The following is a 23866-nucleotide window of genomic DNA, read 5'->3' as shown; positions in this document are numbered from 1 at the left end:
TTATACTCTGGCAGCGTAGCCCAGGACAATACGCCAGCACAACAGTCATTAGATAAAGATGCTTTGTGGACCTTGGAAATTAGTTTCCAATCCTGGCCTAGGCAGCACCCCATTTTCAAACAATACCATACTGTTTCTTTCTCTGTCAGCAAAGACTTATAACCCACTTCATCTAAGCAGTCAATGAAGACGACCTGAACTGTTAGCAGCAGCACAGAAAAGTCAAAATCTCACAGGACGAGCCACCAAAACTCCGGCAGACTTGATTTCAGCATGTGCCAGTGACTTGATTCACATGGGCAATGAAACACAAGGTAGCTCTGATCTAATGCACAAAACATGAGCAAGGGATAATGGCTTTTTTCTTAACTACCAGAGAGTTAGACCCAACATTACATGAAGAGCTCATGAACAGGGACAGGCAGGAGAAAGGTGGGAAACAGTAGCACCGAATTCAACATGTGGGAGAGCAGACCTTATGCATCGAACTTTATTTTTTGTACTGAAGTCTTTAACATCCAAAATATAACACATCATGTGTGACGCATATTTGGAGAGACAGCAATGAGGAAATAGGCAACTCTTTCCTCTGTAATTTGGATGACACTTCCTTTTTCATCACTCATTACAAATGTCTCTGAACTGTGGAGAATCCAATACATTCACCACCAGGCTGTCAACAGCTTCTTTGGCTTCAGTCTGCACAGCCCAATGCTACACTCTGTCCCCAACCCATTGCACTGCTGACCCCACCCAAACCTTTCCTAAGTATTGAGAAAAGGATTTTCCAGATATACTACATAGATAATCGTGCAGTGACTGTTGCGCCTCCTTTTTTCTTATTGATTGAGAAACGTGGCATTAAGAACCAGAGAAGATACCTAGAGTCCAGAGAGCAAAATAGTTTTCAAGCAGGTAAAATGCTGACATCTAATTAGATCAGTATATCCCTTTTGTAGCTCACATTTACCAATACATACTCCACAAAATAAAGCATATTGATTTTGCAAAGAACAGAAAGGGAGTCATCAGCCTGGAACAAGAGAGCATGTTTGTACATGAAGGGCAGCATTAGAGAAGTTCAGAGGCTTTGGAGGAAAAAAATCCTTAAGTTAAATTTGAGTGTCTACATTTTTCTTATTTTATTAAAGAAGTGAAAATGTAGCTGCTGGGGCCTAACAATTAAACAATGACCAAATTCTTCATTTCCACTTCAGTGCTCCCAAGGTACCCTGCTCCTTCCATGAAACCACCAGTCTAATGACTGCTTTATTGTCAGAGCAAAAAACCCACCTCCAGTGCATCATTTCCCAGTCGCACACTGGAAATCTTGCACTTTTAATCAAAGCCTGTTGTTGGAAGAGAATTATACTTTTCTCCTTCCCCCACAAAAAAAAAAAAAAACCCACAACAAACCCCCCCCAAACTCAGTTGCCCCAACTGTGGCAGATGACACAAAGAACCTTTTCTTCCTGGTAGTGATAACTAAATTCTGTAGCTTATTGTTTCAGATAAGCACTTGTAGTTGTATGGGAGAGATAAAAACAATTTATTCTTTTAAGAGGTTCTAATGAAAGTGGCAATAGGTTAAGAAAGGGTAGCTCACAGCCTTCCCCCAGCTGCTCAGCAAGGAATAAAGAGGTTAAAGTTGGCACAAATTCACATGTAGTTTATTAAAATTAGATGCTTCTGGTTTCCAAGTCATTATACAATACATGAGTGACACAGGAAGCAAATAAGGCTTTAGCTGCATTTTAATGATTTAATCATAAAGGTCGGAATTTGAAGCAGGTCTGTACCACTGAGAGAAAAATGTCTGAGCCAGCTGGGCTCTGGCTTCCCAGCAACACAGTATGAGTATGGGAATGACCAAAATTATTCTAATAGTCTTGTGCCAAGAATATTGCTCAGTCTGAGCTCCAGGAGGGGTACCTGGGAGGCAAAAAAGATAAAGAAGGTGGTTCCTGTGGTTTTCTTCTCTGAGTAGCTGTAGTCATAGAGCACAGAGCAGCCTGACTGCCAGGTGCCCACCATGAAGAGAGCTTTTTAAGTATGCTTCCATGCAGATAGGTGCAGGCAGCCTTAAGTTTTTCTCCCCGCACCACATGGCTTGGAGATGCAGTAATTTTATACAAACACTGTGTAACCACACAGTGCATGGTGCTGTGCTTAAGCCATGTCACAGAGACAAATATGAGACCCCTTTGCTTATGTGACTTCAAAACTAACCTTGACCTCAGAGTACAGGGAAAACCAGCTTGTTTCTGCCTACCACAGGGAATAAGGAGGTGCATGGCAAGAAAAGGCCACAGCACAAGAGACCAGATGCGAGAAACTGTGTTTGGAAACTTGGAAAGGGGGTGCTATTTACAGACACAGCACTGTACAAGTCTTAATTAACTCCAGCAGAAGGAAAAATTCAAAACAAAATTTTCTGTCCTCTTTGCTTACAGAAGCCTTCCTTAATAGGCCCTGCAATTCAGCCCTTGTGAAATGCTAATGCCTTTAGAGAATCCTATTCCTGGCTCAACATTTAGTCATTAACACTCGTGAAATGATGTTTCTGAAACTGAGTCTTCTGAAGGAACACTGATGCAGTTAACTATGCTTCCCTCTTTGTGCAACACCTCTCTTTATAATTAGTAGAGAGGCAAAATCTAGTTATTAAAAACATATTTAGTACATATATTTTTTTTTTAAACTGGTTATGTCAAGTTTTAACAGAAAAACAAAACATGAGGACTGGATACCACATGGTTTCCAAATTTCTGGAGCAGGTGTTTACTTAGAAAAATAAAGAAGCAACCTATCATGCTGTAAGTCAACATTCAGGGTGACAAAATACTTAGAGCAAAAAGATGGTATTTGTCCGGATTTCTGGACATGAGTTCTGCCCAATGACTGGGTTGAGTCTCTCCTAACAAAAGCACGCTGATACTACAAAACAGGGTTTATTTCTTTAATTAGCTAAAATGACTTGAAATTTGACATTTCTTGCTACTATTACACAATAGGCATAAAGCCAGCACCTCATCTCCCAAATGAAATTTGCTATTACAGCTGTTGTAGCCAAATAAGTTTAAGAAACTTTGACTGCTTTAAATGTTTGGGGAATTACCTGCATCCAAAATGCCTTGTGCCAGGATTGCTCCAAACTTTGCCATAACATCATCATGCTTATCATTGATCACTTTGGAATAGAGCTGTCTGAACTGGCTGACCTGGATTAAAAAAAAAAAAAGAAAAAAAAGAGAGAGAGATGATTATAAAACTGACTGCGTGAGTCAAATATTCTGTCTTTAATGGAAGCATCCTGGATTTCTGCATCATTGGACGACATTTGTCTTTTCAACCATCTTAGTCACCGGTGTTACAACTCATCCTACTAATAATTAATTACAGAGGTTTTGCTCCCTTGAAGATACCCATATAGAAATCTTAAAATAGTCAGGATGGACATGCATTTCCAAACCACATTTTGCAGGCCTTATAGGAATAGCCTGAGAATCTCTGGAGTGTCACTGGAATAAAAGACCAACTGATGAGCTTGTAACAAGAACTACTATATGTTCTTAGGTGAGTGACACTGCACTTTATTAAATTTCCTCCAATTCCTACTGGAAAAAAACAAAACCTCAAACCTATTCGGCTTTTCCTGTACAGTATTTCTGCTGTATTGATAATGCCCCTATGGCGCATCATCAGCAAATTTTGTTACTGCACTCCTACCTTTTAAGTGAAAATCATTAATGAAAATATTTAATAAAGTAACAGTTTATGCCATGGTATGTTCACCACAGTATCTTAAGTGCACATTAGTAAGGGAAATTGCTAAACATTTGCTTATATTATTGTCATTGCTTCGAACAGCTTCATCTTTCACTGGTTCACTAAGTGTTGAAGAGACAGGACAGTATTACATCCAGCAATATCTATGGTTTTATCAAAAGTTAATAAATTATGTCTTTTAATATATACAGTGGAGCAACAATACAGCTCAAATAATTTTTATAGCTGAAAAAGCAGACCAGGAAATCCCAATGTGCAACCCAGTCAAAATCTGGGAAGCTGCATCCCATCCACAGCATGTCTGGAAGAACCTTTTACACCTCTTCCCTATATTAATTTTAATCCAGATATCCATGTGACTTTTTTTTTTATTTTTTCTGTTTTCATACTAAGCCTTCACTTAACATGCTCAAAGGCAAAGGAGGTCTTTTCAAAAAGGCTTCTTCCAAGATGTCTTGAACAAGCTTCTCCCCACTACTGGACCACTTTGTTGCTGGTATTCCAAGTCCTCTTTCCTACATCTGCAGCCACAGATGAGAGGACAAACTTCTAGCTCAAGGCAGTAGGGCCAGACACAGCCACCAGAGACACAGAGCAGTCCCTAGTATTGCAAACGCAGTTAAAGTTTCCAGGTATAAAACCCTAATACCAGACAACCCCCAACTACTTTTCACATCCAAAGAGCATGTGCCTCTCCAGAGACACCAGCGATATTTGCTCTGTGACATGTGTCTGAAGAAAGGTCCTACCTTTCAGGTGTGAAACACACTTAAGTGTCTGCTCTAGGCGAAAAGGCCAAGCTTCAACGCCACCACTAGGAACGTACTCTTGCACAGCCTCTGATGCTCCCAACACCTAATTGTACCAGTGAAGGAGGTTTAAACACTGACTACGACACTCAGGAGGTCCTTCTGGCTGATAACAGCACCCAGCAAACAGCCGGTACCCCGTCCATGCAGGGCACCACAAGCTCCAGAGCTGTGCTAAGGGGTGGGCAGCACTGAGCACCAGGAGCAGCCTTCAGGCATCACTCCTAGCACACACAGCCTGTCTTGGGGTGCACTGGGGAACTTCACCACATTTCACATGTGAATTTTTGACCAGAGGCAGTAAGAAGTTGAGACTCTACCTTTGAGAGATTATATACAATGTCTGGAATGGAAAGAAGACAGAGGTTGCCTCTCCAACCCACGAGGATTATAACCAAGAGCTGCAACGTTGCTTGGCAGCCCTACATACTTCATGAACACTTCACATTAAGACTGCATGTTCTCTGCAAAATAGTTCTCAATGCAGGTTAACTCATCACACCGCTTAAAACACAGGTGCCCAAAAGAAAGACACTCTCTGGTCGACATCTTTCCTGCCTTCGCTCTTTAAGCCACTAACCCAGCTGTACTACTTGTCACTTCAACTCCTTCAGCACTGATGGCATCTAACCTGATGAGATTTAAACCAGTCTGCAACAGCAAAAGACACTAACATTCATATGAGTAAATCATAACCTGCTAAACACAACTGTATTCAAATTACTTTATTTGTTTCACACAAATGGACAGTCTCACAACTGTGAAGCACCAGAGCAGCCAGCCACTTTTAAACAGGAGCAGCGAAGCTGAACAAAACAACACTTCTCCGGTACAGCAGGAGGCATTTATTAAAACTGACAGGGGAAAAACAGCAGCTATTTCTACTTTTCAGTAGGTACAACAATTTGTGTGCTAATACTACTTCTCTATTCACCAATTCCCCTTTGCATTAAGAAGTTTTTAGTTACTAGTCCCTGTCCCCAAAAGGAGGTGACTTAAATTTCCTTGCGTTTATTAAAGCTAAGAGAAAGGAGCAACATACATTTTCAGGGCAACCACACAGACAGACATGTGGCAGGGAGATACTGCACACAGAATACAGGGTTTATTCTGGATATACCAACCAAACTCTGCTCTTGCTTCACTCCATTTATGCTTTTTCACGCTCTCCTGATTTTTATAAAAGCTTACACTGAGGTTTACACGTTTAATAGAAATAGTTTGTTTCTTACGCCTGACCTCTTGTACACTGGAAAAATACCTTAGTTTGCATTTGCAACCTGGAATGGGGCCTTATGCAGTATCAAGGGCAACCACATGCAGCCTAGGTGAACCAAAGCCTTCAGATATTATTTGGGACAGGCACACAGAGACGTAGACGCAACATGTAAAACTATTCCTCTGGTGGAGCTGAGCAGCAGGATTCCAGTGCCTCTGTTTAGAGCACATCATTCCTGTGACGCTGGGCTCAGGTTCTGGGTTTGGAATATGTATAAAAACAGACAGATGTTACAAAGCTCGTTCGGTAGACTGTAATCTGGAATTTACACCTTAATCAAATCTTCAGAGAACGAAACCCTGGGTGAAGCGAGAAGACATTCAGCAGAACTGCTAATGTTCACGCTAGTGTCTGAAGTCTGATGGAGCAGCACCTTGGAACAGAGGGCAGAAGCACCTTGCTTGTCAAAGGCGAGGCAGGGCTAGCAGGGGAAGTCATCCACCTCCCCCGGTCATGGAGCGCTGACCCTGTGAGCACCCTTTCCCTAATATGCCTTCCACAGCTCCTACTCACACGTACATTAGTCCAGAGCAGATGAACGAAACACCTGGGCAACAAGCCCATCAGGAACCTACCAGCTATGGCATCAGGACATCGTGCAGGGCAGCGAGCTAATCAAGACACCAACAACTGCAAGGGACCAAGGGACAGAAACCTGGCTGCTAAACCTGAGCGGATCAACTGCCACCTCTCCAGGTGACACGGACAGGCTACAGCAGGGAATCAGCTGAGAGCAGGCGTTCAATGAACAAGCCCTGAACAGCTACAATAAGCAACAGTCCTTATACCCTCTACTTATACAAAATATGTAGTGCCATATCAAGAGATTATTCTATTATTACTCTCTCAGATAAATTCTGCATACCTGTGCATCGTGAGCCATGGACCACTGCCAACCCTGGAAAACGCATTGAGCAAGCGTGCCCTTTCCAGAGTTTTACTTTAACATCAGCGGAAGCAAAATTGTTCTATGAAAGGGTGGGAGACTACCCCTACTGGCCTTAGGGACCAGGCAAACCCAGGTGGAAGGACTGACTGCCTGAACACTCGAATACATGCTAGGCCTGCATGCTTATTCAGGCTGTTCCTATAAAGCAAATGCTTCACAGGAATGGGATTTTTGACTGGATCAGGTACCAGCTGAAAGCCTTCCTTGCTGCTGGGGAAAGCCTGCTTTGGTAGCTCTAGCTGTAGGGGTTCAGGAAGGTATCATCCTCACATGGAGCCATTGCTCCATCTCTTTGGAGAAAGCAAGAGCGGTACAGACAAAAGATCAGTTCTGCCTTCGCTGTTGGGGCACTCACCTCCTACAGAATGGAGTAAGATGTCAGCAGACAGTAATTTCTTAAACTGTTGAAACAAAATGTGCCCGAGTTTGTCTAGTAGAGCCCTTTAATCTGCTACTATTTTTCCTTCAAACCACAGCAACAAGCACATCCCAAACTACTGAATAGGTTTATTTAATATGCTATGAAACCCACAAGCTCTGTTTCTCCCTTGAAATCTTCAAGCACTTTAAAAATTTTATAGCATTTGGAAATGCTATCAAAAAATTTATTTGGGCAAGACTTCCAGGAGAAACACTAAAACGTAGACGGTGACTCATTTCATCTTTATTAACAATACACACACATCATTCTGATAATTAGTGCTGGCCAAAACGACACGCCACTTATTTCAAGTGAAGCCAAACGCGCAACCTTGGAAACACTGAGGAAACAACACAGGCTTTAAGATATTGAGAATGATACAGCACCATTTCCTAACACAAACCCAAGGGGCTGTCATTTATCAGGTTGTTTACCACTTCTCCCTCCACCAGTCAACATTCATGCACATGAAGCCCATGAGATAGTCAACTGTTTATTAAGTCTTATTCTTAACAACGGGAAACAATTGCAGGTGATGTGCGTGATGCTTTTGCAAATGCAAGTTCTTAAGAACAAGAGTATTTAAGAATCTGGTTTTAATAAAACAGGTTTTAAGTTGTTTGCATGTTCTGTCTATCTTCTTCAAAAGTTGAAGTTATTCTGCATACACTTGCTCTCTTGAAAGAGCATAGAGTGTGCAGAAGCATCTAATATTTACAGGCGTACATGAAGGAATGTGAAGGTGCTACTAGAATATAGCAAAAATCATTTTTGCATCCTAGCAAGCCCTAGCATTTCATCTAAATGGAGAAAAAAAAAAGGCAATCTGGTCCTGGTTTCTTCACAACATCTTAAAGATAATAGGCCAAGATGATTGAAGGAGGATGGAGGAGAAGCCTTGACGTTGCTTACTATATTCTCATTTTGCCAAGATGACTATCCTCTCACAAAACCAGGAAAAAGTAAATTCAATTCAAGATGTTAGACATGTAGTTTGTCTCCAAAATTACTGTCTTAATTGCCCTGCAGGTCACAAATACATAATGAAGTTGTCATTGATTTCTATTACAATGATCTCATCACATCTATAATTTAGGATTCCATTTCACAAAATAAACTTGTTATTGTTCTATATCCTGCACTAATATGGTTCTTAAATGTATCAGAGGTCAGGAAAAATCATGTTGGCTGCACATGGAGGAATTGTGTTTCAACTCCACAGAGGCCAAATCAGCTTTACACAGGGTTTCCTACTCCTTTTTGCACTTAAGCAACTTGCAAGTTTAAGGGACCTCCATATAATGATAATTTTTTATTTAAACTCTTCATTTAAATTTAAACTCTTCAAATTATTTGTTTAAATAAGGAGTGAGCACCACAAAGAGGAACACAAATACAAAGGGAAGAGGCCGGCAAAGGTGATTCAGAGGCACACATCTGTATTCTCTCACAACAAAAATGCTTTCTTTTAAACCAAACCACTTTGATTCTTCAATGTCTGTTTATTGCTGGCATTTCAGCATTGCAACCCCCAGCGCTCAAAACTCTGCAGTTTTTTTATTCCTGAAGAATCTAAATCTATTCAAGGAAGATTGTTTGCTACCATCTTCATCCCAATTTATCACCAGAGAACTTAAAGTCCTTCTAACCCAAAGCTCACAAACAAGAGGTTTAAAAAAAATAAAAATAAAAAAAAAATCCCAGAACAGACAAAACCAAAAAGTAATGACAGGAAGCTGGTCAGACTATACATCACCATCTCTGTTAAAATCACCACCTCTCACATACTAAGCATCACAAAGTATTTAGCAGCAGTGAGATGATGATATGTAAAATTTAGCTCCTCTGTAACCCCATCAAGACCACATGTACAGCTTGTGGGATATGAAATACATCACCCTCTTCTTACTAGCTGCTTATCCAGCAATGCAAATACTCACATACATCAGGTTAGACACTTTGGCACACAGTGCACCAGTGTGCCATTTAGGAATCTAATCAGATCAAAATATGTCACTGTAATCCAAAAACGGCCAGTTTTCTGAACTCCACCCTTTCACATCAGAGTAAAGTAATTTCTCTTCAGACTGGCAGAGAGCTCCAAAAAAAGTTTCCCATGGATAAGAAATAACTTAATTGGCAGCATATTCCTCAAAATATTCCTTTTACTTTTGAGCAAGAAACTATTATGGTTATAACTAACTTTTGGGGTGTTCAAAACAAGTAAAATTTATATATTCTGTGTTCAATTCCTAAATTAGCAGTATATTTCAGGGATTATCTTATAATCTGTAGGTTTCTTGGGTTGGTTTGTTTGTTTTTTTAATATCTGCAGAGCTTCTGTAACTGGGTAATGAATTGCCTTCTGTATCTATATTATGTAACACCACACAAATTTTGGCTCAAACAAGGCTCTGGCATAAAGCTTTTTCAGTTCCTCTCCCCATTTTTAAACAAGCCACTGAACCCCAGACTATACCTCTCATCCTGCATTTGCTAGCCAACTATTTTAATCACCCATTTAAAAAGCCTAAGTATTACACGCACCTCTGAAGTCAAGGTTACTAGGCCTCTTTGGGGAAAGAGATCTGACTTATTACACACCTCAAATAATCTGGTATTTTGCTAGCTGTTTTCCTGTCTGCACTTTTCTTTAGGACACACAGACTCTCTTACTTACCATCTCAAAAAGACTGAAACTCCAATAGACAGACTGAGCAAGTAATCCACAAGAGTCTTGGATGTCTGACTGATTCAGAGCAGTCTGCAGTTCCCACCCCCAGAGGATTAGGGTGCTTTACAAACTAAAATGAATTTATGCTCATAATGTCCTTTCACGGAAGAAAGTATCATACTTATTTCTTTCAGGTGGGAAACTGAGGCACAGGAGAGCTATCCAATTTGCCTAACATTCAAGCACGACAGAATGATTAAACCTGATCTACTATATTGAGGGCTGGCTGTCCAAGCACCTGACCAAGGAATAAACAATAAAAACAACAAGCAGGTTTTTTTCCATAGAAAGATAAGTCAACTTCACTTTACAAAGACTTTGTATCTTGGAAGGTGAGGGGATCCAACAGAACTCTAGCGTTCTCCACTGGGTTATTCAGTGGAACTACAATTCTGATAATATAAAGCTCCCAGATTCTGCTCAGTGAAAACTAACTGGGTTTTCTTCTTTTCTCTTTTTTTTCTTTTTTTAAATAAGTCAAAGGAACAAACTGTCTGCCAGCAAATCTTCATGTTCCATGACTTGGAAATACCCAAACACCTGTATTTCTAGATTTCCTTCACTGACTTTCCCAAGTAAAATTTTCCACTGGACAAAGAGTTTTTTTTTTTTTTTCTTTCTCCCCATCCAAATGCAGTAAAAAAGTGGCCGCTTTTATCACAGTTAAATTTCTAAAATGACATCAATAAAAGCAACCCATATATGACAGATGAGTAGCAAAGTACCAGCTACTGCTTTGCCTCAGCACTCACCAGAGCAGATGAAATGTGGAACCTCAGAGCTTCTATTAATGTGGACTTTTAGTCTATACAAATGTTTGCATATCATCATCTGTCACATATTCACAGGGCAATCTATTTTTAAAAGCTAAACACAGCATATGCAATCCTTTTTGCCTTCTGAGCAGAAAGAAAAACTGCATTTAAAAAAATGTATTTGTTACAAAGCCACTAAGCCAGTTCTGACAGCAGAAACTGTTTCACCTGAAAAGTGTAAGACCAGCTACAAAAGAAACATAGTTACACCAGGACTTCCCTGCAGGGTGACCACATCCAAAACTAAGTTTACTATCATCAAAACCAACTTCTTTACTAAATAACAGTGTTCACGTAAGTCATAAGCATACAGGCCTCAGTGCATGTTAGTGGAAGACAGTCACATTCATATCATTACAAGATGCTTTTAGACCTTCTAAGAAAGAGCATTTATTCTTGTTAACACCTAGAGTTAAAATGCTGTCATCTACCAGGTGTGTTTTGATCAGCATGCATCACTCCCCCATTCAAAACTGCATGTTCTCATCCATGCAGGGGCTTCCTGCTGTACATTCAGCTCTGGCTCTTTATAAGGCACGTACACTCTCTTGCCAACACTTACGTGCAGTGCCAAGCACTAAAGATTTGGCATCCAAGACCATTTTTCCACCTAACAAGCCAGTATGTAAGGTATGCTACATTACCTTTGGGCAGGTAATCTCAGTCTGCTGGATCATGATAAGGGCAGATGCAATCAGAGCTCCTTGACGTACATAGTTCACAGGATCATTTGTCATTGGCTCAAGCAAATTAATTGCTTCCTAAAAAAAACCAAGAAATAAGCAGTCACAAAGTTAGTACTATTATTTTTAGTATCCCAGGATTCAGTACTCTAATGGAAGGTTATCAGACTGATGCTATGAGATACACATTTTAATTTATTTTGCCTGTTCTTGGTAAATGAAGCAGAAATCTGCATTTCTGTGGATTTTAATCTAAAAATTGGGAAGAGAAAAAAACCCCACAAAAATCAAGTGATGGATGGAACAGGATCTACCTGCAGAAACAGGGCAACAGATAAACAACAGTTGTAGTAAGCAACAGATGCATTCATCACATTAGAACTACTGACATGCCTTAAATAGTACACATAAATTATATGTACACTTTCTTTGCCATTCTTCCCAACAAAATACATCAGCATTACCTTCCTTTTCTGCATAAGGAACAAATGAACCAGAGATATCAAACAACATGTTGGAGGTTAGAAAATGAGATGGTAAAACAATCCAGGTGCCAAATTCTTGGCCTTACACTTTATTGTTAGAACCTATAACATTTAGCATCACATGAAAGCATTCATTTCCAACCTACATCAAGGGGGGCTACCTCTGAGTGCCCATATAGTAAATTTACGTTTTTAAAACATTTCAAAACGCTCTATTGATTCTTCAAATTCAGAAACTTCCCAGCTAAGCACAACAGGAACATGATCCACAATGATCTATCAATAAGCATTCCTTTCAATGCAGTCAATGATTATGAAAAGCTGTAAGAGAGTCTATTGTTATAAATGCTGCTTTGATGTACCTAAGACCAGCATGGGCAATTTGAAGGCATCGGAGACTAAACCATCTCTTCAGGCACATTTTTTCATCTCCATTTACAGTTCTGCCACTTTGCAAGCCATGACTTAAATACATATAGAGTTATTACAGATGCAAATTCATTTCTAACCATGCAAGGTCCTCAGCGCATATTACACAGGACAACTGAGCTTATCTAAACTCACTGCTACCAAAATGAGATCCCTCTCCTTCCTCGATTTCCCTTCAGCTATCCAATCCCTCCCCTTTCCCTGTGCTAGCGGCAGCCCTTGTCTCACCTCTCAGTGCGCTTTTCCAGCTCAATAATTCAACAGAGAACTGTTCCCTTTTTTTGTTGTTATCTGGGTGAGTTTTCTCTGAGTTTGTGTCTGAATCAGATCACTAGGGAGCTGGACATGAGACAGAGCAAAAGGTGGCAGGAGGGAGGAAGACTGCCCATTTCAACAGCAGCAAGTTGTTAGTGGGCTCAGCCAGCCTTCAGCAGCCACACTCCTCTGATCTAAGCAGAATAAACCTAAGACAGCAGTTTGTACAGCCATGGGCTGCACAGAGAAATCTGGTCTGTGGCAACACAGAGGCTTTCTAAAAGCACTCTGAAATGGCATGTGAAGCAAGCTGTTAGATGGAACGGGAGAGATAACAGTTAGACATCCACCCTAAGAAGCTCAAACAGCTCTTTTAATCTATTATGTGATCTTCTGATTACAGAAGTCAGACAGAATCACTTGGCAATCTCTTGTACGGAGCTCTCTCCTGCCCATACTTAAACTGAGGACATGAGCAAATGCAGTTGAGTGCATGAGGCTCTCAGCACAGACCCCCTCTTGGTGTTACTTCTGTCAGGGTGAGACTTTTAAAAACAAGCTGCTTTTATACAAAACACTATTTCTAAGAACCACTTCTAGAATGGTATCATGCCTTCGCTTAGACTGCTTTTGCCAACTGAGCTATCTTGGAGGCTGTGCTTCTCCACCTGAAGGTGACTCATTCATTCTTTGGCACACATTCAATACCATGTATCCACTATGACAAAAAGCTGAACTTTCTGATCTCCGATGTTGAATATATTTGGGTCTTCAAAACCTACTAATACAAGCTCTGGAAGACATCTCTACATGTAATCAGATGGTTTAAGTCTTTATCACACTACGTATCTGGAAATAAAACAGACTTCTTTGTGCAACTAAAAGCATTTCCACTTAAATCAACTTGTCAGATGCAGCAGGTTAAAAATAATTAGCTCCTTGATTCCACCTTCCACTTGAGAATAAAACAACCTGGATAAAAATAGGACTTTCAGTTTTCTTTCAAGTCTCATGCTAAAGATGGCAGGCAGTGCACGTCAGCATTCCGTGCATTTCACAACACAAGTGACATGCTGGGGAGTGCTCACGTGCAAGAGCCACAGACGAAGCGTTTAATACTAGCTGAGGAAGGGATGATACAGGTAACAGGAGATTTATCAAAGATTCGGAAGCATGAAATATTATTTCCACATGGACAGTCTGTGCACCTGTTTTGAAACTGTGATTCAGTACCAGTACAGATTATATATACCTGTGGGTGAAGTAGAGGAAGCTTATCCCCAAGTTTACTTGCTGCTTGTCCCAATGAGCAGTCACTTCCCACAGCAGAAGTGGGAATCCTTCTACTCTAAAAGGTCCCTGCTATCATCTGTGAGAATTATCCTTCACTGACACTTATAAAGCGAGAATAAAATTTACTGTCTGTGAATTACACACCTGAAACTACAGTAAATTTCATTAAATTTCATTACACTTGGCTTTACTACATGGATCTTCCATGAATTGTGTATCACAGGAAAGAGGAAAGGAGTTAGAAGTTATGCAAAACACTGGCTGTTTTCCTGTCACTGGCACCCCCTTGTTCCCCCTAAAGCAATCTGTAAAAGATGAACTCCAAGGGCAAAGGAGTATTGATTTTGGAGTACCGAACATAAATTTATAGTTCAGTGGCAACCTGACAGTAAGAAAACTCTAAGAAAGTTTTGAAGACAAAATTCCAAGAATGTGGGAATAATGCATAGAAACTTTCCTCTACTTTATCTGTTCTGTACAAGCAGGAAAAGAATCTCTATGCTCAGGACAGTTAAAGTACTCTACTCTAGCCAGCTCTACTCTAGCTGGCTAACAGTGTATATGTGCAACAAATCTGATCTGTGTGTGTGACCTTTCTGCACAAATGTCTCTGTGGCAGGAGAGAACAGAGTCTTGGCAATGGATGCTTCTGGTCCTCACCTTGTTTCCAGTGCCCGCACAGCAGATACCCAAAGCCATGGCAGCCCCATAACGCACATGGGGATTGTAACTCTCTGACAGCAAAGAAACCACACTCGGACACTGCTCGGGAGTCCTAAAGAAAGGCAAAAAAAGAATGTTGTTTATTATTATTGTTCTTCAAAATATGGAGACTTCACTCTGTTCATACTGGAAAATTTAAAATTGTTCTTCCACACTGTATATTTTGCATTTCTCAAAATGCTACCAGAGGGGTGGAACAAATGAACTAAGAGAAGAACAGGGAAGTGCACAAACAAATCAATTTCCTTGTCACTGCAGATACCACACACAGTTCCCACTACTAAAGTCTTCCTTTTTAGTGCGTATTTTCTGCCTTTTTAAAAAATTACCCAGCAAAATGATATATCTATTGAGATTAAGGTCTTTATCTCTAGAAATCACGCTGTTGTGACAGACTTTCCACTAGCAGAGGTTTACTCTCCGTAAGACACACAGTACTAAATCTCCCATCAGCAGACATAAAACCCAACTCCAGTATTCAATCAAACGCCAAGGTTGGTGGGTCCCAAACTCCCTTTTGTAATCACTGCTTCTGCTGACTCCTCCTCATCCCACCTACTGCTGTAAATCAAAGCACTGAGGAAATGCTAATACAACACGCACTTCCAATCAGTTTATCAGCAATGTCTACTGTTGTCTCCTTACAATATCATGCTGTGATGTTGCTGCCTTTTAAGAGACCTGAAATGGGAGCGTACGCTCCATGCCTCGCCGGCTGGGAACCAGTGTCCTGTTGGTCATTACAGCAACAGAACTTCTAGCCCAGGGCTGGGGGAAATGAAAGGGAACCTTCAATTTCCTACAGCAAGAAGCACATGTTGCTATGCACTGTGCAAACAGTCTTGTGATGTTGCTAATGCAAACAGTCTTGTGAATATTGAGTATTTCTGAAGTAGGGCAGAACTCACTTACAGATGTGGATATATTAATTTCCCTCCTGTCTTTGTAGTCACATTTACCACTCCTTTAATTTTGATGCCACACAAACCACTTCATAGTATCGTACATTGCCAATTTCAGCATTTCTAATGCAGCAAAGGCAAAATTGTTTGTAAAATAAGAATCTCTGCATCAGACAAGTCTGCATTCTGAACTCATAGGCGTTGCAAGCACTTCCATCACAGCTAATCTGTTAAATTTACCCAATCTCATGACACCATGACCACAAGAGTGATGCAGGAATGCAGTTGACAAGTACATGCTCATGAAAAAGAAAGATGGGAAACTATAAATTGCAAGTGATTTAATTATGTCTATTTTCAAAGTGCACATCATCTGGTTATCCACTTGTGGTGGGTTGACCCTGGCTGGACACCAGGTGCCCACTAAAGCCACTCTATCACTCCCCTCCTCAGCTGGAAAGGGGAGAGAAAATTTAACAAAAGGCTCATGGGTCAAGATAAGGACAGGGAGAGATCATTCACCAATTACCATCACAGGCAAAACAGACTCGACTTGGGGAAAATTAGTTTAACTTATTACCAATCAAATCAGACTAGGATAATGAGAAACAAAAACTAAATCTTAAAACACCTTCTCCCCACCCCTCCCTTCTTCCCAGGCTCAACTTCACTCCTGATTTTCTCTACCTCCTCCCTCGCAGTGGCACAGGGAATAGGGGTTGTGGTCAGCTCATCACACATTGTCTCTGCCACTCCTTTCACCTCAGGGGGAGAACTCCTCACACTCTTCACCTGCTCCAGCGTGGGGTCCCCTCCCACAGGAGATGGTCCTCCATGAACTTCTCCAATGTAAATCCTTCCCACGGGCTGCAGTTCTTCACGAACTGCTCCAGCATGGGTCCTTTTCCATGGGGTGCAGTCCTTCAGAAACAGACTGCTCCAGCATGGGTCCCCCACAGGGTCACAAGTCCTGCCAGCAAACCTGCTCCAGTATGGGCTCCTCTCTCCACGGGTCCTGCCAGGAGCCTGCTCCAGCACAGGCTTCCCACGGGGTCACAGCCTCCTTCAGGTATCTGCCTCACCTGCCTCACCATGGTCTTCACCACAGGCTGCAGGGGAATCTCTGCTCCGGTGCCTCCTCCCCCTCTTTCTTCACTGACCTTGGTGTCTGCAGAGTTGTTTCTCTCACATATTCTCAGTCTTCTCTCTGGCTGCAATTTCTGTCATGCAGCAACTTTTTCCCCTTCTTCAATATGTTATCACAGAGGTGCTACCACTGTTGCTGATTGGCTTGGCCTTGGCCAGCGGCGGGTCCGACTTGGAGCCGGCTGGCATTGGCTCCATCGGACATGGGGGCAGCTTCTCACAGAAGCCACCCCTGTAGTCCCCCACTATCAAAACCTTGCCATGCAAACCCAATACACCACTCCATCTCACTGTGTCTTGCAGCCCAGACTAGCTTTTTAATTGCCACATTCACAATCCTAAAAGCAGTCTTGCAAGCCATTTACTTTGACTATAAACTGATTTCAAACTGAAACGTACAAAGGAAGAGCCAAGAACACCTTAGTTTTAGCCTCCCTTCTTATGTTTGCTATACTGAAAGATGGAGGTTGGAGGGTGGCAGCAGTACCTGCTGTACACAGGAATTATAGCATCATGTAGGATCATTAAGTGTCTATCAAAGCACTCAACAACTGAAGAGGTAGAAAAACCATTATAGAGTATGCTCCAGCATTGGTTTTATTTAAATGAATACGCGAATCATAGAAAACAGAAGTAAAAAAGACCTTAAGCAATAATCTTAGTTCATTATCTTCTTTCATTGTGACTGAGGACAGAAGACATACTCATATAACCACACACTCATATAAACACACACTCATACTTCAGTTACATTCTACACACAGAATCAGTTAATCTCTACTCTAGCTATTATCTCTTCCCATTTCAACACTTTCCTATAGTCTCCTCTGATAACTAGTCCTAAACTCCTCTTTACACTCCTCTCTCCTGCTCCAGTGGATCGCAGACAGGCAGTACCACCACATAGGCTACAGTCTTCCTCCAGCACTGCTGAAGGGACCGGAAGGCACCCAGGTTTCAGAGGCTACTTAACCCCCCAGCAGTAATGGCAGCAAGTACTCAGATCTCCTACCTCACCCCTGCTTCCAACAGTCTGTTTCTTTATGAGTTTTCCTAAAACATCTACGTGGGGAAAGAATCCTATCTACCACCATCAGCTTATAAAAAACCCCCCTTCAAACAGCAGCAAAAAAAAAACCATAAAAGAAGAGAAGGATAAACACAAAGTTGCTGGAAACTCTGCTGCCTCTAAGATGCAGCCATGATGACAAATGTTAAGAAAGGGGGAAGAGCTGAGAAATGGAACGGTTCTGTCCTGCAAGCAAACAGTAGAAGTGAAGACCGTAAACTAAAAGACACATTTAAAACTACCTGTCAGTCTCTTGCTCAAACAACAGCTTGGATGCTGACGATGTTTTTTTAAAAATGAGCTGATGTGGAGACCAGGAGTCACAAATCCTATAATAAATGAGCCCAAGCATTAAGCTGCACAGAAGACTTCAGCTCTCGCACAAAGACTCTTAACACCTTTGTGTTTGCTTTACTTCAGCAAATGTTAAACAGGCAGATTGTGAGCCAAAGAAGAGAAAAACATCTTCTGGCAAAGATGTGATTATGCACTTTGAAGCATTAATCATTAAATTCCTGTTCAGAAAGCTGGATTTTATAGAATCATTAACTTGGACACATCTTTGTGTCTGCAGGCTCAGAAGTTCCAACACAGTTTTTATTATAAAATCAGGATTAAGCTACACTAATTCATTATGGAATTCTTAGCCACATTTACATTATTTGTGGCCATTATTTTAAATGCTTTTATCTCAAATCTATCCATAAAACAGTCAAACATTTTGACAGGGGGCCTTCTGTAAATCCACTTTAGGAGTTAAAGCTACTTAACGGGTCCCATCACTTTCCTCAGTAATGCAGTCTTCTCAAACCTGCAATCTTCAAAAAGTGTCTTCCCACATAAGAGAGAAATAGAAGGCAGAACCACACGTGGGTTGAGGAAGCGAAAGAGTCTTGTAAAAATGCCTATCAGAGGAACAGGACTTCGGTACACAAGAGCACTGTCGGCATCAATGCTTAAGCAATAACATTTGCTTGCTTGTTTTATTGCTGAGATGCTTTACAAAGTCCTACACACTGTTGCCAAAGGTTAGCCCAAACCCACGCTTAATAGAATTCATAAAAGACAAAACAATTCTGTCAAGTGATCAAAAGAAAAATTAAAAAGCCCGCATAAGCAGTTACAGGCTGCAAACATGCTCCTGTGGCATTACTTCCAACTGGTAATCCAGTTGGGGAATAGGTTTAAAACATGACCACGTTCTCCTCCCCATGGCCTGAGGCTTTCACCCTTCACTTAGAGCTGCTGACTTGACAGTCAGCACAATGGAGGGACAGTCCTGCTGCTGACGGAGGAAGCTTCCACTTCACTGGTACCGAGCCCCAAGCAGGTTCCCAAACCAAGTCCACCCCTCCGGCTCCCTGCTGGAGACCTCCACCACTCTGTTGTGCTGATGGCTGAATCAATGTGGTTACTGAGTAGAAACCTCTGGTGGGAGAGGGAGAGAAGTAGCAAAGACTGCGAGAAAACTTAAAAACAGTACTAAAAAAAGATAAATGGTTTATCAGAAGTCACACTCAGTAACGGGCTACTCTTAGTCCTAATATGGACATCTGTCGTTACTACAAGTTAAACCCAGAAGATAACATCACATGCAATACCAGGATAACATCTGGAGACTTCGTGGGCAGAAGTTTCATCTCCAAACACAATTTCACCCCCCCCTTAAAAGTCACAGCAAAAATTCTCAACCTGGAGTATATTTAATATATTTTGAGGACAGAAGCAACGTACCATAGTCCTCTAGCCTGACCTTCCCATAACACAGTCCAGTAATTTAATCTAAAAATTCCTACATTAAAGCCTAAGGCATGTCTCTAAACTGGGCTGTGTATCTTAGAAAGATAGGCAATGTCTATTTTTAAAAACCAAATTATCTTTAATGCACTGGTTCCTTCCTTTTTTCCTAACACTGGTTTTGCTCAAGCAGTTTGCTGTTGCAATTACATTTTACTACAACAGCAAAATGATGACAGAAGAACGGCCTGATTATTTCCTTCATTTTCGTCTAAAAATTGTTCAACTGCTTCTACATAAGCCGTCAATACACAGACGTCAGTGAACCCAGACCCATGTACAAAAAAACATCATCACAACTAGATTCAACTTTGTTCTGTTACCATGAAACTAAATGAACCAAGAAACCAAAAAAGCCTAAAAGTTTCTTCTATAGGACTTCAACACAGTAGTCAGCTACAGCTTTGTTTCCACCCTACACCAGGCTAAGTTCTACTGTTGTGATATATAGGCTGCAGATGAAGGACTTCCTCCAAGATCTGGCTTGGTTTTTTTCAGAAGTCATAAACAAAACCATAAAGAAAAATAAAGATGCACCAAGACTGTAATGAGAGATTCTCAGCAAAACATAATAGCTGGCATTTTATTAGTTTTACTCACCAACTGGTTGCTCTCAAAACCTCTATGAGAAACAAACACCCTATGTGGCTAAGGTTTTTGAATCTTCACGGAAACCAGAACCAGTGAGAACGCAAAGGAGCTGCCTAACCTCTGCCCGATAACCTTAGCCTTAGCCTCAACTTTGATGTCATTCCTGGGGTTGTTCATCTCCTGGATATAATTAAATATAAGTGACGTATTTACATATATGTAAGCGTTACATTCTCTCTATAAAAGCTGATACTTAAGCTTGTAAGCACCCCAGAATTTCTGAGAAACCAAAGAAAGTTTTGGATTCTTCATTACTTCCAAAGAGAGAGGAAAGAAAGTTTTTCTTAAGCCTCCAGTGCAAAAAAAATCACAAAATAAAAACCAGGATGTCGACTGTTACTAACACAGACTAATATGAACAAAACCACCCAGCTCAGATGGACACAGAAGGTGGTCAGTTTTCCTTTCAATCCATGATGTTGACCATGGAAGGTTCTCCATAGTTTGCAGAGAACTCTGAAATTGTGTTTCCTTTTCACCACGAAACATTTCTTACTGCAGCATTATTAGGAATCTGTAAGGAACCTAAACTGGGTTTTTTTCCTGAAGGTAATTACAACTGCAGATACTGCAATTCTTAGTAGGCTTTGCCTACAAGAGCCTTATTGGGCTACTGAAAGTTTAGGAACGCTGTTAGGTACATCTTTAATCTTTTTTTCCAAGAGGCATGCAACAACACCACAAGACAAATTAAAAACTCGGATTGCCGTATCTTGAAGCATATTCCACTTAGTTTCTTAGATCACAGCCCAATTAGAATCACATCCAAATACCTTTGTGCAGTTTATCTCCAATTCTGTAAGTTGCACATCTTGAAGTTTAGAGGACTATTGTAATTTCTCTTTATATTTCAGCAATATTTAAACATGAAACCCTGTATATGTATATAAGGTAGCATCAATAAGTAAATAAACAGAATACTGAAAATAAACCATCACACTGGTCTTGTGATTGAGACTAAAAATGGAAGCGTCTGAAGCAACACTAACGTACACTTATTTTTTAGTCTAAATATTTAAGGACTTTACAACTCACTGAAAAATGAAATGTCAGAGAATTAAAGAACAATGTCAAATATATCTTTTAAATTCCTCATTAAGTCTCCCCAGTTATATTTCAAAATATTCTAAATATTTATGACTTTCTAAACTATTGGACTTGAATTAATAATTTGATACAGAACTATTTCCACACTTTGCTTTGGTAGTGCAGTGACAGATTAAAAAAAAGTAAAGCTTAACAGAAGTTTCATTTCATCCATGAATGAGTTAATAAAGGAGGAATGCAGATATCTAATTGCACAATTTGCAGTAATTTCTGAAGGGGGTGTGTGTAGCAGAGGGGGGGAAACACAGAAGGTGGAAAACCTGCAGAGAAAAATGTAACAAACTGACATATTACAGTGTAGACTAAGCACGGGTGTAAACCCCATCTCTTTCTCTCTCGACAAAAAGGATCCGAACTATTCCCGTGCCAGGAATTCTCTGCAACTATTTCATGCGGAACACAGCCTCCTTCTGCACAATGTTTTTCTCTGAAATGCCTCCTGGTTGCCTAATCAAGACTTGCTAAAGAATGAGAATGTCTCGGAGGCCTCCGCTGCCAGGAGGATGAGGCTGAGTGCTGCTAATGGCGCAGCAGATGAACCTGAGCACCGACTGAACAACACTGACACCAGTGTCAGCTCACATCTAATGTAGACATGGCTCCATTCAGATAAAATAGTATTGACAATTTGAAAACAGAAATAACAGCAAGGGGTGGAAAAGACAATATCTATGCGTGGTTCACATATTCCTGTTATGGTGGACCAGGAGTGGGGTCTAGCAAGATTTAGGGTTTAACTCTCATTAACACAAGAGAGGAACTGGACATGGGGGTAGGGCAGTGGCCTGCACAAAAAGCATGGCCAGAAGCATGCAGTGAAGAACCTGCTGCAGATCTGTAATAGATATACAGGAGGATGTGTTTCTCAGACATTATTCAAACCTGGGAAAGTTCAAAAAACATCACAAAAGGCAGATAAGTTTTTTAATCATCTGAAATCAAGCAAAGCACCAAGCAGGTATATATGCTATGCAAACCTACATGCAACTAAACTCATATCATCTTCCTCTATGAGTTCCTAAGAAAACTCTGGTTTCATCTATATTTGAAAAAATAATTTCCTTTTCAATTAGATATGAATGCATTTATACTGCTTTCATCACAGCAATCTGCAGGCAACAGCACAGTCTTCAGCTGGTGCTTCATCAAGGTGCCTCCCCCCTCCTAATTTATTTAATTTAGCCATTCTAAGTGGCTAAAGAGATGATTTTATCATATAAATTACATTATAACATCCACTGAGGCATTCCAGAGAAGTGGGAACACTTGATTTTCACTTTGACCAAAACAGCTCTTTACTGCAGTAACCAACAGTGATGCTTCTCAGACGGTAAGATCTGTGAAGGAAATTTATAAAGAGGTAATACAGAACTCAAGTTGACAAAATTACACCTCTATAACTCTGATACTTCCCCCACACTGAAGCGATTGAGGTATAGTGTCTACTGTGCTGTGAAAAAGAAAACGTGAGAAGTAAAAAAAAACAAAACACCAACCTCTTTCACGATAATGCTTCAGCTCCAACACAGGCTTGATCAGTAACTGATGCTGATGATCAGCAGATGGTTCCGATAGATACATTGTCTATTTTTTTTCCCCAGAAGTTTTAATTCTGTTCTTTAAATTCAGAGATGTGACATGAAGACCTGCACGCGGCGTACACCCACAAGTAGACCACTGAAGTTGAAGGATTAATCTATCCTGTACTATACTTTGGTGGTTTTACTCCGGGAACATTTTTTTTTTTTTCCATTTATGATTCACACATACTGCCAATAGCTCCATCTCCAGAAAGCGGTAATAATTCCAGCCGCCTTCAACAAGGAAAAAAATAGCTTAAGTGTCAATGATGAAGGAAAACAAGCTTCATCTGTACAATCAGAAAGAGTAAACACTGGTTGTGTTTAATCCAACGGAAATTTTGGTAAAGACTTTAAGTACAGTTAGATTAATGCCAGGAGAGCCTTCAAGATTTATAAAATAAAACAAAAGTTGATCAGAGCTTAAGGAAAACTGAATCCAAATGCACATTAGCCCAATACAGTATTGTCCTCTCTTGATTTCTGCTTTTTGTATGTTTTCGTGTGCTCTACTCTCAGTACTGTCAGGGGTGACAATGGGGAGGTGGTCAGATAAGCAAACAGAATTACCATAGCTGGATTAATCTTTATTTCCTAATATATACTTTTCTGAAGAATAAAGATATCAAAAGTCAATTGCAAATGAATACAACATGCAATCTTACCAAAGGTTTCCTTTAAACAGGAAAAATAAGGAACAAGTGAAAACAACTTTGGTGGAAATTCTATTGCATGATCTGAACACACTCTAAGTCAAGTATTTCTATTAATTTCTGGCAGCAGCTTTCTCTCTTTGGCCCCAAAGTAGCTGTAGCCTAAAGATATGAATGCTTTTTAAATTTTTTTAAACAAATATAAATTGATCACAGTTCACCGAGGACACAATTCCCAGCTCAAGCCTGGTGAGCACTAGCAATTCATGGAATGTAATGGCTGGTGACGTACAGGGG

At 40.6% G+C, this 23866-nt stretch overlaps 1 protein-coding gene across 1 annotated transcript in view; it reads right to left on the bottom strand.

Annotated features, from left to right (window-relative positions):
- Positions 1-23866, bottom strand: part of PSMD1 (proteasome 26S subunit, non-ATPase 1) — a 75311-nt gene that overhangs the window by 11306 nt on the left and 40139 nt on the right. Inside the window, exons 17-19 of the mRNA XM_059822375.1 lie at positions 14602-14716; positions 11441-11557; positions 3119-3221 (exon numbers count right to left, since the gene is read on the bottom strand). Coding sequence (XP_059678358.1) covers positions 3119-3221; positions 11441-11557; positions 14602-14716 — 335 coding nt within the window. The remainder of the gene's footprint in view (positions 1-3118; positions 3222-11440; positions 11558-14601; positions 14717-23866) is intronic.

Source organism: Gavia stellata, chromosome 11, assembly GCF_030936135.1.
Source record: "Gavia stellata isolate bGavSte3 chromosome 11, bGavSte3.hap2, whole genome shotgun sequence".
In the NCBI taxonomy this organism is placed as follows: domain Eukaryota; kingdom Metazoa; phylum Chordata; class Aves; order Gaviiformes; family Gaviidae; genus Gavia; species Gavia stellata.
Note: the sequence above shows the minus strand (reverse complement) of the source record. Positions and strands in the feature narration are given on the sequence as shown.